Below are 20,049 nucleotides of genomic sequence, written 5' to 3'. Positions count from 1 at the left end.
CAAAAATTACTAACAACTCAGGAGAGGCCGAGAACTCTGCTCACACTTATTGCATTCTCACTGTTATTCACCCTGTTATTCCAATACTTTCTTCTGTTCCCTAATCAAATCCTGCTGCTTCCACTGCTACCAACACCATGATATTTTATAGTCTGTGAGCGCTTTCTAACCATTATAAATCTGACAGTTATAATACAGGAATTTATGGCTATTTTAATGAGCATTTCTGAAGTGCAAACAAAATGTGTCACACTTTATTGGCTTCAGTATTTTTTGTGAACTAACCACGTACTTACTCATTTTCTAAAGGTTCAGTTGTCCTTTCTTTATCAATTTGTTACATTAATTTATTTTAATGTGCTCCTTTCAGAGTAGATCAAGATGTGATTAAGAAGAACCATGCATGACTCAAGAGAGTGACAGGCTAGTTACCACTCTCCCACTTAGATAACAAGAAATTGGCTCTCTGCCTTGTCAGCCCTCTCGCTTTAGACAGGCATCTCATTCTTTGTATATTGCCACCTGCCTCAGCTTTCCTGGAGACCTGTGACTCTCCGCATTTTACAGTCACCATAGCGTATATCAATACACATTAACCACTTTGGAATTAAGAAAAATATTTACAAAGGCCAATATCCAAGAGTGAGAAACTGACTGAAAAATTTTATATAAATAACCTTTGGGTGATTACAGTGGTATTTGCATTTCAGGCTTACGTGAAGCTACATACCTTGCCGGTCACTAAATATCATGACAGTAAAAACTATTAATGTCACAGAAAAATGTCATGAATTATAAGCTTTAGATGATTTTCCAAGGCAAAAATATGAGTGGCCAGCATTTATATGATCGTGAGTTATAAAATGGGCTAAAGGGTTTCTGCTGTAAAAAGTCTACTTTAATTCTTTTAAAAATGTTAATATAAAAGACTTTTATTTCTTGATATTTACCTGGCATTTTGTACCCAGTATTTATATAGCATATGAAGAATTTATTAAACCAGAAGGTAAATAAAGGAAATTGAGAGACAGTTCTAAACTCATGTCTGGGCTTCGTTTACCTGACAAAAATGCTTTCTAAACAAGATCCACATTATACTTTTGAATTTCTTACATGTGAATAATGCCACACGATGCTCAAGGTGTTTCTGCATTATTAATTTCAATTGATCCTTGCTTCATATTCTCCCTCAACTAATAGGTAATTAAGCCAAGACAGAGTTTAAAGGATAAATACATGACAGACATGACTAATAACAATTAACAATAATAATGGCCTACTTTATTGAGAACTTGCTATATTTCAGGCATTGTGATGAAGACTTTATATCCAGTATCTCATTTAATCCTCACACTAGCCCTAGGAGGTAGACATAATATTATTATTACTCTTATTACATTTAATCTCATTTTACAGTGTTTGGCTAACAGATGTCAGAGAGATTTTAAGCCAGGAAGTCTCATACTGTTCTGGAATGTGACTCATATACTGTTAATCATGATGCTGTACAGAATATATTTTATATATTTTAATATATGTATTATATTTAAAAGATTCATAAACTTTAAATTATGATGCTATATAGAATTTATTTACTAAGAATTTCCCTCATTTCTTTTCTTCTTTTACCTCACCACCTTTCCCCTCCTTTTCCCACTAATGCTGAGGGGAAAAAAATAAGGCCAAAACATAAATCCATAGTTAGGGTTAGGATTAGGGATTCATGCTTTCCTCCAATAGCAGAATTAACTGGAACGGAGTGCAGGGTGAGAAAATTCTTGCAAGAACTTACGAGATCCAAGGCAGCTGCCAAGATCGACGCATCAGGAATTGTCCCTGGTTCACAGCAATTCAACAGAAACTGAAAGCGCTTCATGCCTTGCCGGATTGCTCCAAGATTCACCACGTTTTTGCTTTTTCCGCCATCTTGGTTGGAAGGCAGATGGTCATCGAAACTGTGGCAACCTGTGGAGGTTTTCCCATGTTGGAAGAAAGAAGGAGAGAGAGTGTAATGGTTGTAAGTTCAAAAAGAACTTTGAAGTTTCAACAATACATTTTCTGTAGTGTTGGCCTGAGAACATTTTCCTGACCTACACCGCCCTCCTCTCTATCTAATGCTTGATTTGGCCATGCCTTGACTTTTAAGAATCTGGTGACACATTGCATATGTAAATGTGGGGTGTTACACAACTATTTAAATACAGGGTCCAATCCATAGGGAACAGACTCATAGGCGCCAAGAGGGAAGAGGGTGAGGGAGGGGTGGATTGGGAGTTTGGGATTAGCAGACGTAAACTATTACATACAGAATGGAGAAACAGCAAGGTCTTACTGGATAGCACAGAGAACTATATTCAATATCCTGTGATAAACCATAATGAAAAAGAATGTGAAAGATAATGTATAAATATATGTAGAACTGAATCACTTTGCTATGCAGCAGAAATTAATACAACATTGTAAATCAACTATGTGTCAATAAAATAAATTTTAAAGATTGAAAATTAAAAAGATAAATATAAAAGTCAAAGTGTTGGTCGCTCAGCCATGTCCAACTCTTTGGTGACCCCATGGACTGCTGGCCCACCAGGCTCCTGAAGTTCATGCAGTTCTCCAGGCAAGAATACTGTAGTGGGTAATCGTTCCCTTCTCCAGGGGATCTTTCCGACCCAGTTGAATCCAGCTCTCTGGCACTGCAGCCAGATTCTTTACCATCTGCACCACCAGGGAATATAGGGCCTGATCATTTTTATACTAGGTCTCTTCTCTAACACTGCTAAGGGGATTATTTAAAATAATTCTTCCTGTAATCAACAGCTAAATTCTGCTTTTATGGAAGATGCAAAATCACTGTGCACTTCAAGTCTCTTATAAAAAACTTATATCAAAGACAGTATCTTGATATCTTGGTGCCAATGCAAAGAATCATTGAAAATGAGAGTTGTAAATGACTTGGGAGGTGCTCATTTAATTCCAAGATTTCCAAACCTGGCTGTGCATCAGAATTATCTGGGAAGTTTTGAATCTTATTCAGAACTTCAGAACCAGTGTCTCTGGAAGGAGCATGAGAAAGTGAGCTTTGTAAAGCCTCATAGATGATAAGGACATTGCCAGCTTGATACCACACAGTAATCAGAGGTTTGGCAACCACTGATAGATCTTCACTTATTTTTCCAGTTAAGCTGCATAAGAATGAAAATCTGTCTGGAGTTTCTTAAAATTCATAATATCAGATTCTGTTACTATAGGTTTTGATTCCATAGGTCTGGGGGCTATGAATATTAACAAACACATCACTGATTTTAATACAGGAAGTCTAAGGATCACACATGAAGGAAGAAAAACAGAGAGCACTGTTTTTCATCTTTTTTTTAACCTTAGGTACTTTTCCCCAGAGGAAATCAACCCGGAATATTCACTGGAAGGACTGATGCTGAAGCTCCAATACTTTGGCCACCTGATGCAAAGAGCCAACTCATTGGAAATGATTCTAATGCTGGGAAAGATCGAAGGAAGGAGGAGAAGCAGGTGACAGAGAATGAGATGGTTGGATGGCATCACTGACTCAGTGGATATGAGTTTGAGCAAACTGTGGGAGAGGGTGAAGGACAGGGAAGCCTGGCCCGCTGCAGTTCACAGGGTCACAAAGAGTCAGACACGACTGAGCAATTCCTTTTTTTAAAAAACTAAATATCTCATAGCTTTTTTATAATTTCTAGTATGTGTGTGTGTGTGTATACACACATATACATATAATATTTAGTTTCTCATATAATGTATATTACATTATGTGTAATATATACAATCTCTTATATAATATTGAGTATACTTTTAAAAACCAAGCCCAAGTTGCTTCCCATGATTTTGAAAAGGACTTTTAACACTTCAGCATATCCCCCCAGGAGGCTGATTTAGTGTGTGGCTTAATGTATACTGACACCATTCATTTGCAGTGTTGCAAACTCCAGGTCCTCACTAAGTCATTGATGCCATTATAGGAAATGGCTTTCTCACCTCTTCTATAAAAAATACCTTAATCGCCCAAGCATTGCCCCACTTTCCCACTTGCTGCCTCAGCAAAAAAGTGGCTCTTATAGCTGTTGCTCTCAACTAAAGTGCCCTACATGAGTGTGTTATAATTGGTAGTTGCAGGATATATGGCGAATAATTTGTTTCTGTTAGTAAACACTAAGGTTCACAAATTTGCACTTAAAAATCAAATCCAGAGTTAGCCTTACCCTTTTAATTACTTGCATTCTTTGTAAATAAAAGGGTGGTATTTATAGTTATGAGCTTGGATTACCATGATAGTGTGTCCCATTTAGGGATGTCAGCCATCACGTGTACTAGTGGAAAAAGGTCAGCACCTGTTTTTCATTCTTTGAAAGCAGTTCAAGCTCGGGCAACAGATTCCATTGGACTTACTACCACAAGCTAAAAAATTATGACACTGTATAAAAATAACTACCAATTCCTGGTCAACAGCTTTCAACATATCTCAGTATCATGCTGAATTATATAGGTGTGAAATTATATAATGTGTGGAATTTGTTCTAAAACATATTAAAAAATAAGATGAAGCAAATCGCAAAAAATTTTTTCATTATTACAAGTGGGTGATAGATATTTGGAATCCATTGGGCCACCCTTTTTACTCTTTGTCTATGTTTGAAAATTTTCATAAGTACAAGAATGGCTCAGAATATAATGAAAATATCATTATCAACATTTCCTATATTTCCTTCCTTATGGGTGTGTTTCCCTTTCAAGTATAAATATTCTAGAATAAAATTCCATATTCAGCATCTTCAGTATTTTTTTCTAGTTAGTGTAAGCTTATTTTGTATCAAATGCAAGAGGAAGTAGCACAAAAAGAATCTGAAGGTGGAAAAAATTTCAGAAGACAGAATTTCAAATGGTCCTAAGAAAGCATAGCTAGAAGCTACAGATAATGAACAAACATTTCCTGGACAACATTGTCTTCAGACAGCTGTCTTTCAAAATACTATTCTATTTACTCATTGAACATAAGCAAAACTATTAGAACAGGTAACTTCCTGTTATTTTTCCTATCTATGTATCACTTTATTAATCATTTTTATACAGTCCTTTAATAATACACATGTCACAGGATATCTCATTCATTAAATATTTATAACTTTAATTGTACCTAAATTTAAACTTTGAATTTAAGATAGATTCCCAAATAATAAGATTTTTCTTTTTAGTGAATCAAGATGTTCCATTATTTCTTACCATAATTAAGATTTAAGATACAGTAAGGGATAACTCTCAAATTTGTAATAGAACTAATGTATAAGATAGACTGGATGGTCAAAAAATTTATTCTTATTTAACTAATTTATTTAAAAGTTTTCATCATTTTATTAAAGGAAGCATTAAATGGATCGGGTGGAGAGGGAGGTGGGGGGGGGATCGGGATGTGGAATACATGTAAATCCATGGCTGATTCATGTCAATGTATGGCAAAAACCACTACTATATTATAAAGTAATTAGCCTCCAACTAATAAAAATAAATTTAAAAAAAGAATAAATATACCACCATTTTTTCAATATTTTTGACAAGATAATTACTTCTAAAAATATGTATTCAATATTACTAAAGAAAGTCTCCCTTTTTTTTTTTTTTTTTTTTGCTACGCCAGGTAGCATATAGGATCTTAGTTCCCCAACCAGGGATCGAATCTCTGGCCCCTGCAGAGCCCTACCACTGAACCTTCAAGGAATTCCCAAGAAAGTATCATTTTGATAGACAGGACTTCAGAAACAACACAGTTAAGAAGTATAAATAAAATAATGAAAGCAGAAGTGATCAAAACAATCATTGGTAAGAACCTATTCTGTGAAAAAGCATTCACAGACGATGCACACTTGGTGAAAACCCCACAAGTCCAAGATGTAAGGATCATGCTATAAGTAAAAGCTCTTTACAATGGAAAATTTCCATTGTATCTATAAAGCATTAATGTGCTTGTGCGCCAAGTCACTTCAGTCATGTCTGGTTCTTTCTGATCATGTGGACTGTAGACCACCAGGCTCCTCTGTCCATGAGATTCTCCAGGCAAGAATACTTGAGTGGGTTGTCATGCCCTCCTCCAGGGGATCTTCCTGACCCAGGGATCGAACTTGTGTCTCTTATGTCTCCTGCATTGGCAAGTAGGCTCTTTACCACTAGTGCCAGCTGGGAAGCCCATAAAGTCTTAATAGAAAACAATATGTTTATATTGTTTTATTATTTTTTTGTTTTATTATTTTGTTATTTATTGTTTTTATTATTTTATTATTTATATAACAATAAAGCTCTTAGTATGTGCCAAGTACTGTACAAGAGATATTGTATAATTCTATTTTTTGTAACAGCTATATAAGATAGATCTTTAAAATGATTTTAAAAAGAGAGAGAATGAGAAAGAATAGAAACAGAGAGATAAAAAGGGGGACAGATGAACTAACCTTGTTTAAGTTCATACAACAGAAAGTGATAAGGTCAGAATTCAAATCCAAACTAGTAACAAACAGCCTGTTCTCTTACCACCAGGCCACGCTATGTCTTTAGAATACCCAAGTGTTTATGTTGAAGACTTTTACATCCTGCTGAAGGTTGTGATTATGTCAGGAAAATTTACTGTAAGAAATTAATCAACACTGTACGCATCACAGACTAGTTGTACCCTGTTGACCTTTCATATTGTATTACTGAAAGAAACATTAAAAGTAATTTGCTTATAAAATTTACCTATTCCTAAAAAAAAAGTACCTATTCCTTCTTAAGTTTTTATATACATTTACTAATGTAAGGATACCTCTTGGCTTGCTCCATCATGATTAATCTTTTAGTCTCAATACATTCTAGTTACACTTATTTACTATTTTTTACATTAAATTAACTGATGTATAATTTACATAGGATGCATTTCCAAAAGGTTGCTAGATCTCAAAGGACATTTCAAAATCTAGTATTTCTTTAAAAAGCATTTTCCATACAATTTATGATAGCGCTGAGCACAAAGGAGTCAGTCAATTTTCCTGATCAGTTGGGGAAAAAAAACATTGTTTTAGTTAATGAAATATCTTCCTTCAAATAGAGACAATATGATTTCTAAAATGAAACATTTTTAGCAAATAGGAAAATATAGAATAAAAAGATGGCCAGTCTCTGAATGTAATTTCAGTTCTGTAAAATGTTCAGTAGATGTATTTTTCATTTGTTGAATAAAATCTTAGATTAAAAAAATTCAACCACGTATTGCATTTTATCTTAACCCAGTAAAGTTAGGGTACTACATTGAAACTGAGAATAAGAATGTTTGGTATTTGTTTTCTTCAACAACTTTAAAAAAACAGAGAAAATAGGTAATTAAAGTAATTTAAGTGAGAAAGAAATGGACAATGCATCTATAATGGATGCACAGTGATCATCTATTCACAGATTTCAAAGTATTAGAAAAAGGAAAAGAAAGAAATAAAAAGCAAAAGCAGGTTCAAAGTTAAGATGTTTACAAGGTCAAGGATAGCAGTTGTTGCAAAATACAAAGTACTCAGATGAGTAGATGATGTTTTGATTTTTTAGAATAGCTGGGGATACGTGTCTTTTGCAAGACACTCCAAAAGAATTATCTCAAAGAATACTTTAAAAATTTTTAACAAGCCAGAGATTATGGACAAAGAATGATGATGTACAAACCATATTCTTTTCTCAATCAAAAACACATTAAATATCCGAGAATCAGTTCCAAATTTTTATCATTTTGTCTTCTAGACACACAGGTAGAGACTGTACTATGGGTACTGTTGACACAAACTCCACCCTAGACTCAGGATGTGTGAATATTTTGTATCAGGTCTTTTCTATTTATGAATGAAGTATAAAGAGTACGTGAAACAATGGCTGATGTCTGTAGGAACAGTGGTGAGAAAAACACAAAATCCAGAAGAAACTAAGGTGCATGAGCAAGACTAATGATAACACATTTGGAATAAGAATAAGAATAAAAATATTGACCTACTACTTGAAGAAGGGAAGGGAGATAAACAACTCAAAAGGAGGATAAACAACTCAATCGTGCTTTCTTCTTTTCTACTAAAGAGAAAAATTCACAAATGGGAAAGTACAGAAAAGCTTCATTAAGAAGGCAACAAATGTGAGAGTCCCAAATCTCTGAGGTTAGGTCTCAATTCCACCAAATTACACTGCAGTGCACAGAAAAGACTTGAAGATGCAATCACAGTACTAGTCAAATGACATCCAGCTAACACAGCACACATTAGAAAATGTACTTTAGCTCCACACTTCCTTCTCAAACAACCACCACAAAAATCTGTTTATAATACTAACAACTTTGAACATTAGATGTATCTTCTCTGAAATATGAGTGGAAAGAGTGCAAGAGGACTGAAAATGACAAAGTTCCCAATTAGTAGGAAGATTCTTGAAACCTCAGACCTGACCTTTTATGACCCTATGGACTGTAGCCTGCCCAGCTCCTCTGTCCACGGGATTCTCCAGGCAAGAATACCAGAGTGGGTTGCCATGCCCTCCTCCTGGGGATCTTCCCAACCTAAGGGGGGTTCCCCCCAATGCTTACATCTCTTACATCTCCTGCATTGGCAGGCAGGTTCTTTACCACTAGCACCACCTGGGAAGCCTTTGATGTATGTATGCCTAGCCAAATTCTGTAAGAGAGAATTAGATAGAGAGGATCACTAAAAAGACAAAACACAACAAAACAAAAAACACATAGGAACCACTTGGTTTCGTGAAGAAAATATCATGTTAAACTAAATTACTTTCCTCCTTTTGACAGAGTTATAAAGGTATCAGTGAGATAATTTTTTGGTAAAGTCTGATGATGTTTTTGTAATAATGTGGGAAAAGTTCTTGCTGATCACTAGTATATTAAATGTATCATTGGCTGAAAACTGTAGCCACAAGTTGTTAATCAATAAAAGTCAACTATATGTATTCTAGGAGCTGTGTGGGTTTTTGTTTTGTTTTTTTCTTTTTTTTTTTTGGGTATTTTCCTGTTTAGTAATAATATCAACAACTTAGATGAAAATAGGGAAATGTGTATGTCTCTGCTGATGGATTTTTTCAGTATGCAGGATATTGGTTCCCCAACCAGGGATCAAACCCATGCCCTCTGCATTGGGAGAGTGGAGAGTTAACCACTGGACCACCAGGGACATCCCTGCTGATGGATTTTTATAGCACAATTGTACAGAAGATTCAGAATTTAACTTGTTTTGGGTTCTATCTCTTAACTTCCTTCCTGGGTAAGTGACTTAACTACCCTTCATATTAATGAAACAATACATATTATTTATTCTGAGATGAAGAATTAATAATAGCTACATTGAAATAATACATGATATTCATTCATGTAAAGGACAACTGGCAAAGGCTAATCCCAAATTCAACACAAACCAACTCTGTGATGTGAAAACATACAATGCGGTCTTAAATTGTGTTCATCTACTAGTTATACCCCTGGAGATTAACAGTTACACTATCTATTACACTGATTTAAGTCAAATATAGTGTATTACATTCCATCTGAAGCACCCCATTTTGTAAAGCATATCATCTAATTATGGTACATAGTAAAATAGAATTGGGATGGTGATAGATCTAGAGACGTTTCTATGTAAGGAAAACAAAATGAACCAACAATATTTAACCAGCAGAAGTGAGACCAAAAGAGAGAACATGAAATAGATAATAGGTGAAACTAGCAATGTGTGTATGAATGAGTGTATAAGTGTGTATGGTGGGGGGGGGCTGCCTAGCGATAACAAAACTAGACCAGTGAGTCAAAAGTATGGATAAGTATATTTTCAGAATATAAGGAAAGTCTTTCTAACAATGAAAACTGTCTAGTTCTGGAACAGATTGCTTTGTACAGTCATAAGCTTCCCCTTGGTGGAAGTGCTCAGAGGGTGGCTGGCCACCTGTCAGGGATTTACTGTGCAGAATTGCTAAGTAGATGGTGGGTGGATAAAAGGATATCTGAAGGTTCTTTAAAGCTCTTAGATTTTTAATAAAGGACAGAACAGCAGAAGAAAAGCCTGTGCCTTATTCTTTGTAAATCCAGGGCCCACTAGGGAATGAGGAACACAGTAGAACCTCCACTAATATAAGTTGAACCAAATGGTTAACAGATAGAGACATATGTATATACATCTCTATTTAAAGGGTAGGGCTTGCCACGTGGCGCGGTGGTAAAGAATCCTCCTGTCAATGCAGGAGATCCAGGAGATGCGGGTTCAATCCCTGGGTTGGGAAGCTCCCCTGGAGTAGGACATGGCAATCCATTCTAGTATTCTGCCTGGAAAATCCTATGGACAGAGAAGCCTGGCAGGCTGCAGTCCATGGGGTCACAAAGAGTCAGGCATGACTTAGTGAAGAGTAATGCAAGCAACATACTTATGAGAAAAAAATTATTAAGAAATCAAGGAGAATATAAAGTAGATCATTTAATCTAACCAAATGTTTGTTTCATGTAATGGGAGTTGCATGCAATTCTTAGGTCAAGTGATTTTTACCAAGACGCTTGAAGAAATTCTCTTCTTCGTCTCTTCCATTTTCCATTCCACTCCCTGGCCCACCTTCAGAAAGCTTCACGGCACTGGTGAATTTGACCTAAGAAAAAAACAAGAAGTCAGGTAACTCAACTCAAAAGAAATTCTTTGTGTTTATACTAACCTTTACCTTAGAAGAAATGGAGTAGCCATCATAGTCAACAAAAGAGTCTGAAATGCAGTACTTGGATGCAACCTCAAAAATGACAGAATGATCTCTGTTCGTTTCCAAGGCAAACCATTCATTATCACAGTAATCCAAGTCTATGCCCCAACCAGTAATGCTGAAGAAGCTGAAGTTGAACGGTTCTATGAAGACCTACAAGACCTTCTAGAACTAACACCCCCAAAGATGTCATTTTCATTATAGGGGACTAGAATGCAAAAGTAAGAAGTCAAGAAACACCTGGAGTAACAGGCAAATTTGGCCTTGGAGTACAGAAGGAAGCAGGGCAAAGGTTAATAGAGTTCTGCACTGGTCATAGCAAACACCCTCTTCCAACAACACAAGAGAAGATTCTACACATGGACATCACCAGATGGTCAACACTGAAATAAGACTGATTATATTCTTTGCATCCAAAGATGGAGAAGCTCTATACAGTCAGCAAAAACAAGACCAGGAGCTGAGTGTAGCTCAGATCATGAACTCCTTAAGCCAAATTCAGGCTTAAACTGAAGAAAGTGGGGAAAACCACTAGACCATTCAGGTATGACCTAAATCAAACCCCTTATGACAATAGAGCGGAAGTGAGAAATAGACTCAAGGGACTAGATCTGATAGATGGATGGAGGTTCATGACATTGTACAGGAGATGATAGGAATCAAGACCATCCCAAAGAAAAAGAAATGCAAAAAAAAAAAAAAAAAGCAAAATGGCTGTCTGAGGAGGCCTTACAAATAGCTGTGAAAAGAAGAGAAGCAAAAAGCCAAGGAGAAAAGGAAAGATATACCCATTTGAATGCAGAGTTCCAAAGAATAGCAAGGAGGGATAAGAAAGCCTTCCTCAGGGATCAATGCAAAGAAATAGAGGAAAACAATAGAATGGGGAAGACTAAGGATCTCTTCAAGAAAATTAGAGATACCAAGGGAACATTTCATGTGAAGATGGGCTCAATAAAGGATAGAAATAGTATGGACCTAACAGAAGCAGAAGATATTAAGAAGAGGTGGCAAGAATACACAGAAGAACTGTACAAAAAAGATCTTCATGACCCAGATAATCATGAAGATGTAATCACTGCCACTCACCTAGAGCCGGACACCCTGGAATGCGAAGTCAGGTGGGCCTTAGGAAGCATCACTACGAACAAAGCTAGAGGAGGTGATGGAATTCCAGTTGAGCTATTTCAAATCCTAAAAGATGATGCTGCCAAAGTGCTGCACTCAGTAAGCCAGCAAATTTGGAAAACTCAGCAGTGGCCACAGGACTGGAAAAGGTCAGTTGTCATTCCAATCCCAAAGAAAGGCAATGCCAAAGAATGCTCAAACTACCGCACAATTGCACCCATCTCACACGCTAGTAAAGTAATGCTCAAAATTCTCCAAGCCAGGCTTCAGCAATATGTGAACTTCCAGATGTTCAAGTTGGTTTTAGAAAAGGCAGAGGAACCAGAGATCAAATTGCCAACATCTGCTGGATCATCAAAAAAGCAAGAGAGTTCCAGAAAAATATCTATTTCTGCTTTATGGACTATGCCAAAGCCTTTGACTGTATGGATCACAATAAACTGTAGAAAATTCTGAAGGAGATGGGAATACCAGACCACCTGACCTGCCTCTTGAGAAACCTGTATGCAGATCAGGAAGCAACCGTTAGAACTGGACATGGAACAACAGACTGGTTCCAAATAGGAAAAGGAGTATGTCAAGGCTGTATATTGTCACCCTGCTTATTTAACTTATATGCAGAGTACATCATGAGAAATGTTGGGCTGGAGGAAGCACAAGCTGAAATCAAGATTGCTGGGAGAAATACCAATAACCTCAGATATGCAGATGACACCACCCTTATGGCAGAAAGTGAAGAACTAAAGAGCCTGTTGAAAGTGAAAGAGGAGAGTGAAAAAGTTGGCTTAAAGCTCAACATTCAGAAAACTAAGATCATGGCATCTGGTCCCATCACTTTGTGGCAAATAGATGGGGAAACAGTGGAAACAGTGGGTGACTTTATTTTTGGGGGTTCTAAAATCACTGCAGATGGTGATTACAGTCATGAAATTAAAAGACACTTGCTCCTTGGAAGGAACGTTATGACCAACCTAGACAGCATATTAAAAAGCAGAGACAGTACTTTGTTAACAAAGGTCTGTCTAGTCAAGGCTATGGTTTTTCCAGCAGTCATGTATGGATGTGAGAGTTGGACTATAAAGAAAGCTGAGCACCGAAGAACTGATGCTTTTGAACCATGGTGTTGGAGAAGACTCTTGAGAGTCCGTTGGACTGCAAGGAGATCCAACTAGTCCATCGTAAAAGATATCAGTCCTGGGTGTTCATTGGAAGGACTGATGTTGAAGCTGAAACTCCAATACTTTGGCCACCTGATGCGAAGAGCTGACTCATTTGAAAAGACCCCGAGGCTGGGAAAGATTGAGGACAGGAGGAGAAGGGGACGACAGGGATGAGATGGTTGGCTGGTATCACCGACTCAATGGATATGGGTTTGGGTAGACTCTGGCAGTTGATGATGGATAGGGAGGCCTAGCATGCTGGGGTTCATGGGGTCGCAAAGAGTCGGACATGACTTAGCAACTGGAATAAACCTTTACCTTGAAAAATAATTTGTTTGTAATATAAATGTCACTTCATTTCTTCAGATTTCCATATCTGGTTTATCTCCATATCTGTAGAGTTTAGTTCCATGTACCAAAAAAGATATCACTTACAACTATACTTTGAAGGAGAGTCTTGGTCATAGATAGAAAATAAAATAATTGGGCACTGTGAAAATAGTTTAGTAAACAATTGAGATATTCTTAGAGTTTAATTCTGCTAAAGTCCAAACTCAGATTTATGAACAAGTCTTGTTCATCCTTTATAAAAAAACACCACAGCTGAGAATCAGATGAAAGTAAAAGATAGCCAAATAGAAGATTTCAAATCTCTATGCAAGAATCAGTAAAAATGGATCCACAAGGTGTTCTATAATTAAAGTGCAATAACATGCTTTCCCCCCTAATGCTTAAAATGTGTTTGTTTACAGCAAAGTAAAGAAGCTATATACTTCACAGACTCTTAAATACTTGGCCAACTCTTAGTAAAAAGAATTTGAAGGAGGAATTACAAATATATCTTCTAAATGTCTCATAATATAGATATATTCTTTTTCTAATTTCAAAATATTATTTTTGAAAGAGATAGAAGAAAATTGGTTTTAGTGAGATCTAAGAAGAAAAAGTTTAGGCAAATAATTTGTATATAAAGGAATGTAACTTCCATCACACGCTGACAATTAGTGTGAGCAGACCACGAACCAGTCACAAGGAAGATTCTTATCAGAAATAGCTTTCAGTAAGAGCTATGACCTTTTCCAAACTGCAGGCTACTACAATGCTTAACAGATGAAGGCCAGAAGTGGGAAAAATTACCCTGAACTTCTTTATTCTTGTCAATGGGGAGAATGGTTCAGATGGTAGAAAAAGGAGGGAACAAAGATAAACTCTGTGTGTGTATAAAAGAAATATATACACACTGTACAGTTACGTGTCCTTCGATAGGATCTCAAGATGTGAGGATTTCACATGTATGTTAAAAGTAGCTGGGAATTAATATCTATATGGGGCTTCCCAGGTGACTCAGTGGTAAAGAATCTGCCTGCCAATGCAGGAGACGCAAGTTCGAACCCTGGGCCCAGAAATCCCTGGAAGAGGAAATGGAGACCCACTCCAGTACATTTGCCTGGAAAATTTCACTGATGGAGGAGTTTGGTGGGCTACAGCCCATGGGGTCACAAAGAGTCAGACACACTAAGCACGGGCACAAATAGCTATATACCTCTTTATAGCTGTGTTACAATTTTATTTAAATTTTTGTCACTTTTTTCCTTTCTATGATTGCCTAATACTAAGACATCTTAGTTTCCATAGTTCATTTAAGTTCCCCAAACTTACTTAACTTGAAGAGAATTTCTTCAGCCCCTCCAGGTGTTTAGCACTTCTCAGCCCTGACATTTTCCTATTAGTGACTACAACATTCCCTTACGTAAGTAACGTCCTGTTTACCTTGGAGCTTTGCCTGATGAAAGACAGGCGGTCCACAGAACTGATGTCCAGGAGGTCTTCCACGCCATCTGCCAAGCCCGAGAGGGAGGAGCGTTTCAGCCAGTTTCCTAGTTAATAATTTTTTACAAAATTAGACCATTATAGCATTTTCTCCCAAATGGATTAGACAAAAATGTTAGCATAGGCCCAAAAAGCAATGAAAGTTACATGACCCAATGTAAACAAAAGTGAACGAAAATTGTTTTCAAAATGTACATGCTTTGAACAAAAACATTCACTGTTGGACTATAAGATCGCATGACTCAGATCAGGACAAAAAGAACCTGGGCCTCTTGGGTGATTAAAAGTGTAATCCATGTAGTCCTTGTCAAATTTCACATCTTCCATTAAGTCCTGTTGATTTTACCACCAAAGTATCTCTCAAATATGTCCATTTCTTTCCATCTACATGGTCACCACCCAGTCTAAGCTACCATTACTTATACATGGACCATAATGCAGCTTTCTCTCTGGTCCCTTATCCACTCATGCTGCCTCCAGTATGTTTTCCATGCAGTAATCTTCTAGAAAAAAATTTACCTGCTTATGGCTTATGTTACCCCCCTGTTCAACATCCCATCTGGCCTCTGTAGGGCTAAAAGATGAAGAGCCAAGTGACCTGCAAGGCCCACAATACTCTGGTCTCTATGGCTTCACCACTGTCATGCAGCCGCTCTTGTCTCTGTTCTTCCATGTCCCTCCCTCCCAATACCTTTGCATATTGCACTGCTACCACTTGGAGTGCTCTCCTTCCTCCTTCTCCCAAGTACTCTGCAGATACTAATGTCACCTCCTTCAGGAAGCCTTCCCTGATTTCTGCCTCCTCTTCCCATTGCAACTGGGTCTTGCTATTGCATGCTTTCACAGCACCATGTAGATTTCCTTCATAAAATTCATAGCTTGCAACTATACTTTGTTGTATAATGATCTGCTTCAGTGGTTGCCACCCCTCATAGATTGTAAGTTCAGCAAAGTCAGACACCGTGAAATGTTGCTCATCATTTAATCACTGAGGTTTAGCACAGGGTTTGCGCACCCTAGAAGTTCACATAAAGGTTTGAGAAATAACTGCTGAAAGGATGAAGGAATGAATGAATCACCCTATGTTTGTGACTTGAAAGCTTTCCCCTTCTCTACTTTCCCATGCATTGCTCTGTTCTGATTATGAGCTGATTTGAGGACATGGCAGGGAATAAGAGAATCCATAAAATAAAAAAGACATACTTTTACCTATGGGAAGTTTAAGCTTCTTCCGGAGTGAAATCCTGCGGGACCGGGAGCGGGCGCGCCTGTCAGAGGTGGTCCCTGAATGGGCAGTGGTGCATTCTGAAGTGTCTTGCTCAGACTGGCTGCTGGTGTCACTTGCCGCACTCTGGGATTTGAACATCTTGCGCCAGAAATCTTTTCGCCCCAGGTTTCCCCCTTGCATTTGTTCATCGCTGAAAGCAGGCAGAGGGGATGGTTAAATGTCTGACAGCACATGTGAAAGTCTCTTAAATCTCTTTCAACCTCCTGTCAGTGACATGGAGGCAAATCATGCAAGATGACCTGTGATGGGCTGGGATTAGCAAGGGGCAGAGTGGGAATGGAAGGAGGAAGACCCAGCGTGACTCCCTGAGTTCTTCCTGAAAATAGTTACAGCTCAGCTGTCAAGTTGAGGACATCATTTTGTTTCAAACATAATGTAAGGCTAAATATTATTGCAGGTAATCGTCTGTGAGTGTGGGTCATAAAAAAACACTTACAGTGTCAGTAAATATTTAACTTTTTCTTTGAAGTTCCCTGAGCAGTGTGTAGTACCATATCCTACGCCCATCTCCACCCCAGGACCGTATAATTCTTGGCCCTAAATAAACTCATAAAAATATTTGAATGAATGAATAAATAAAATACAATCACCACACCCAAGGAATGCATCATAATTTTTCACTGTTATTTTTATGATGCCTGATTATTTAGCTTTCTTATGTGAAAGAATCTTAAGGCTTAAAAGTAAAAAAAAAAGTTTAGTCTGACTTAATAAGACAAATGGGAACATTGCCAAAGGGATTTCTGACTAGGGCATTTCACAAGAGGAGAAAGACAAGTGGCCAATGGTAATACGGAGTTTAATTTCATTAGGTAATAACAAGAAAAGGGTCAGTTGAAATCAGATCCCTATTTTCACTCATTAAAAGGACAAAGATGAAGAAGGGGTAGGGAAATGGAGAGAAAGCAAGGGTCCTATGATACAGTCACAGTGAGATATAATGATTCAGCCTTTCTGGAAGGTAATTTGGTAATATGTGATGTAAAGCCTATAGCTACAACAATGACACAGAAATTCAACTTCCCGGAAGTTATCCCCAGGAAATGATGGAATAATATACTAAGATGTACATATAAGAAGGTTAGATGCTCACTGAGATTTTGGGCCAATGTCAAAACACTGGAAACAATTTCAATATTCAATTCTAGGAAAAGAGTTGAAGAAACTGTGGGACTTCCATATGATGGCACCCTCTGTAGTCATTAAAATGCTATTTTCATAAGACTAACGAAATGGGGTACGTTCACGATATACTGTTAAATTAAAAGGCAGTAGTCAAATAAATGGATTAAGCAGGTTATCATCAGTTTAATTATTTTTAAAGAAGCACACCTGTGATTATGTGTCTGTGTGCAAACTTGTGTGTACACATGCTCAAATTTGTATTCAGCATAATATACCAAATGTTGACAGTGGTTATCTCTAGTTGAAGGTATTTTGATATTAAAATTATTTTTCTTTATTTTTTTTGTGTGTTTTTCCACATTTGGCAACTTGATCAACATATATGACTTCAGTGATTTGGAAAGAAAAGGTTAGAGAAAATAGTAACATATGATGAAATCTGTTTGGAGGGTTTTAGGTAATGATTTATTGATAAGCATTGGGGTTAAGCCTGGGATCTACCTAAAATTTGATAGTACTGTATAAAGACAATCGTTTTCCGGGGATATTTATATAGGGATGCAGGTTTTCTCTCTCAAAGCGCATGAGAGTAGTAAAACCTTTCACGATCATTTTGAAAATAATTTTATGTGTTTATTTCTGGCCGTGCTCGTCTTTGCTGCTGTGAGGGCTACTCTCCAGTTGTGGTGGGGGGTCTCTCATCGCGATTTCTACTCTCATTGTGGAGCACGGGCTCGAGGCACACAGCCTTCAGTAGCTGCAGTGCTGGGCTCAGCAGTTGTATCTTCTGGGTTCCAGAGCGCGAGGCTCAGAATCTGTGGTGCGCGGGCTTAGTCGCCCCGTGGCATGCGGGATCTTCTCAGATAAGGGATCGAACCCTTGTCTCTTGTATTGGCAGGCAGATTCTTCAACACTGAGCTACCAGGGAAGCCCAAAATCTTTATTTATTATTTTCATTCAGGACATTCTGTTTCTCAAATATTGTGGCGCTTAGTCGCTCAGTCATGTCTAACTCTTCGCGATCCCACGGCCTATAATCCAACCAGACTCCTCTGTCCATGAGGATTCTCCAGGCAAGAACACTGGAGTGGGTTGCCATTCCCTCCTCCAGGGGATCTTCCCAAACCAGGGATCGAACCCAGGTCTCCCACATTACAGGTGGATTCTTTACCATCTGAGCCACCAGGGAAGCCCTACAGTGTGAATTTAAATCAGTGTTTCCGAATTTGACTTCCCGGTTATTTTATCAAATGCTCACAGTGTATGAAGCATTTTTTACCTCCGGGGAATTTGTGACACAATGGTGAGCATATTGACCATGTGGCCTGAGTGGGGAAATGTCCAGGGAAGCTATAATTGATCAGCTTTACAATAAAGTGCCAAATCAGCTTTGTCTAGAGGGTATGTATCAATCATTAGTTTCTGAGAAATGGGCACATAGAACTGCTTTTAATATCACTCATTTGATTTTTAAGAGGGAATTTTTAATGTGATTTTTAAGAGGGAAAACGGAGAAGCAAAGGGTATGAAAGGCAGGGAAGGGGAACAGAGAGAAAGTGAAGGCAGAGTAGGAGCCAGGATTACCCACCTACCTATCTTCAGTGCTAAACATGAGGACACGTGGCAGCTCATCTCCTGGGCCCACTTGGATCAGGGAAAATTCCCACACTTGACATTCTACGACATCCCTCCAAGTGGAAATTGTTATGTAGAGGCATATTAAAACATGTATCTTTCCTCAAGGGAGAGAATAGACACGTGCTAGATGCTAAGAAATCAGGTGGTATTTGCAGAACCACAGAAAGAGAGTATTTGCAACTGAGAAAACTAAATCACCTATCAAGGTAGATAGTTTTATGTTTTAAATCTAGTTAACCTATTGAATCATTCTTCTTGTTCAAATTAACTCAATAGTTGTTAGTGTTATTTTGGAAAAAAAAGTCCTCTCTCATTTTTTTTGGATAGATTCCGTATGTAAGGACTTTTTAACTAGTCTTGTGGTTGGTTATTCAGCTACAGACACATCTTTGCCTTTCAGGGAAAATTCCCTGAAAGGAAATTTGCCTTTCATGGTTTTTTTTTTTTTCCCCTTAGAACTTAAGTTTGGATTTTTTACTGTGTCCTTAAAAACTTCTTTAAAGGAAAAACTAAACTTCAATTTTGAGAATAGAAATTAAAGAAGACAAAGGCTTAACAGTAATTCGAGAAGTCCATCCTTTCATTGACTGTCATACATTCATTCTTCATATATATTAACAGCCTACTATGGACCCAGCAAGGCCTATTGAGGCATTGGGGCTGTAGTGGTTAAGTAAAAACTCACATGGTCTCTGGACCCATAGAGTTGATTTACCTTCTCTTTACTTGCATCACTGACTCCATGGACAAGAGTTTGAGCAAGCTCCAGGAATTGGTGATAGACAGGAAAGCTTGGCAAGCCGCAATCCATGGGGTTGCAAAGAGTTGGACACAACAAAGCAACTGAACTACTTTTACCCACTCATTTTAGGGGCAGTTTCTAAAATTTTGAAGGGCTGTAAGAATTGTGCAGGCTTTTTGTTCCTTAAAGGTTTTGCTTGCTTGCTGTGGGTTGCCAGGGTCCTATGTGATGACATGACTTCCTTGACTGTACAGAGGGGATACCATAAAACCTAGAATCCCCTACAGAATTTCTGGAAGAATAATCATTTTGTACTAAATAATGGTTTTGGGAGACAGAATGGCATACTAAAAGGAGCATATTTTAAGTATTGA

At 37.7% G+C, this 20,049-nt stretch overlaps 1 protein-coding gene across 1 annotated transcript in view; it reads right to left on the bottom strand.

Annotated features, from left to right (window-relative positions):
* Positions 1–20,049, bottom strand: part of UNC80 (unc-80 homolog, NALCN channel complex subunit) — a 221,469-nt gene that overhangs the window by 138,472 nt on the left and 62,948 nt on the right. The window contains 4 exon segments of the mRNA XM_070458587.1: positions 1,793–1,965; positions 10,566–10,662; positions 14,823–14,929; positions 16,092–16,300. Coding sequence (XP_070314688.1) covers positions 1,793–1,965; positions 10,566–10,662; positions 14,823–14,929; positions 16,092–16,300 — 586 coding nt within the window.

This window comes from Odocoileus virginianus, chromosome 30, assembly GCF_023699985.2.
Source record: "Odocoileus virginianus isolate 20LAN1187 ecotype Illinois chromosome 30, Ovbor_1.2, whole genome shotgun sequence".
NCBI lineage: Eukaryota > Metazoa > Chordata > Mammalia > Artiodactyla > Cervidae > Odocoileus > Odocoileus virginianus.
This window is presented reverse-complemented; position numbering and strand designations above follow the sequence as displayed.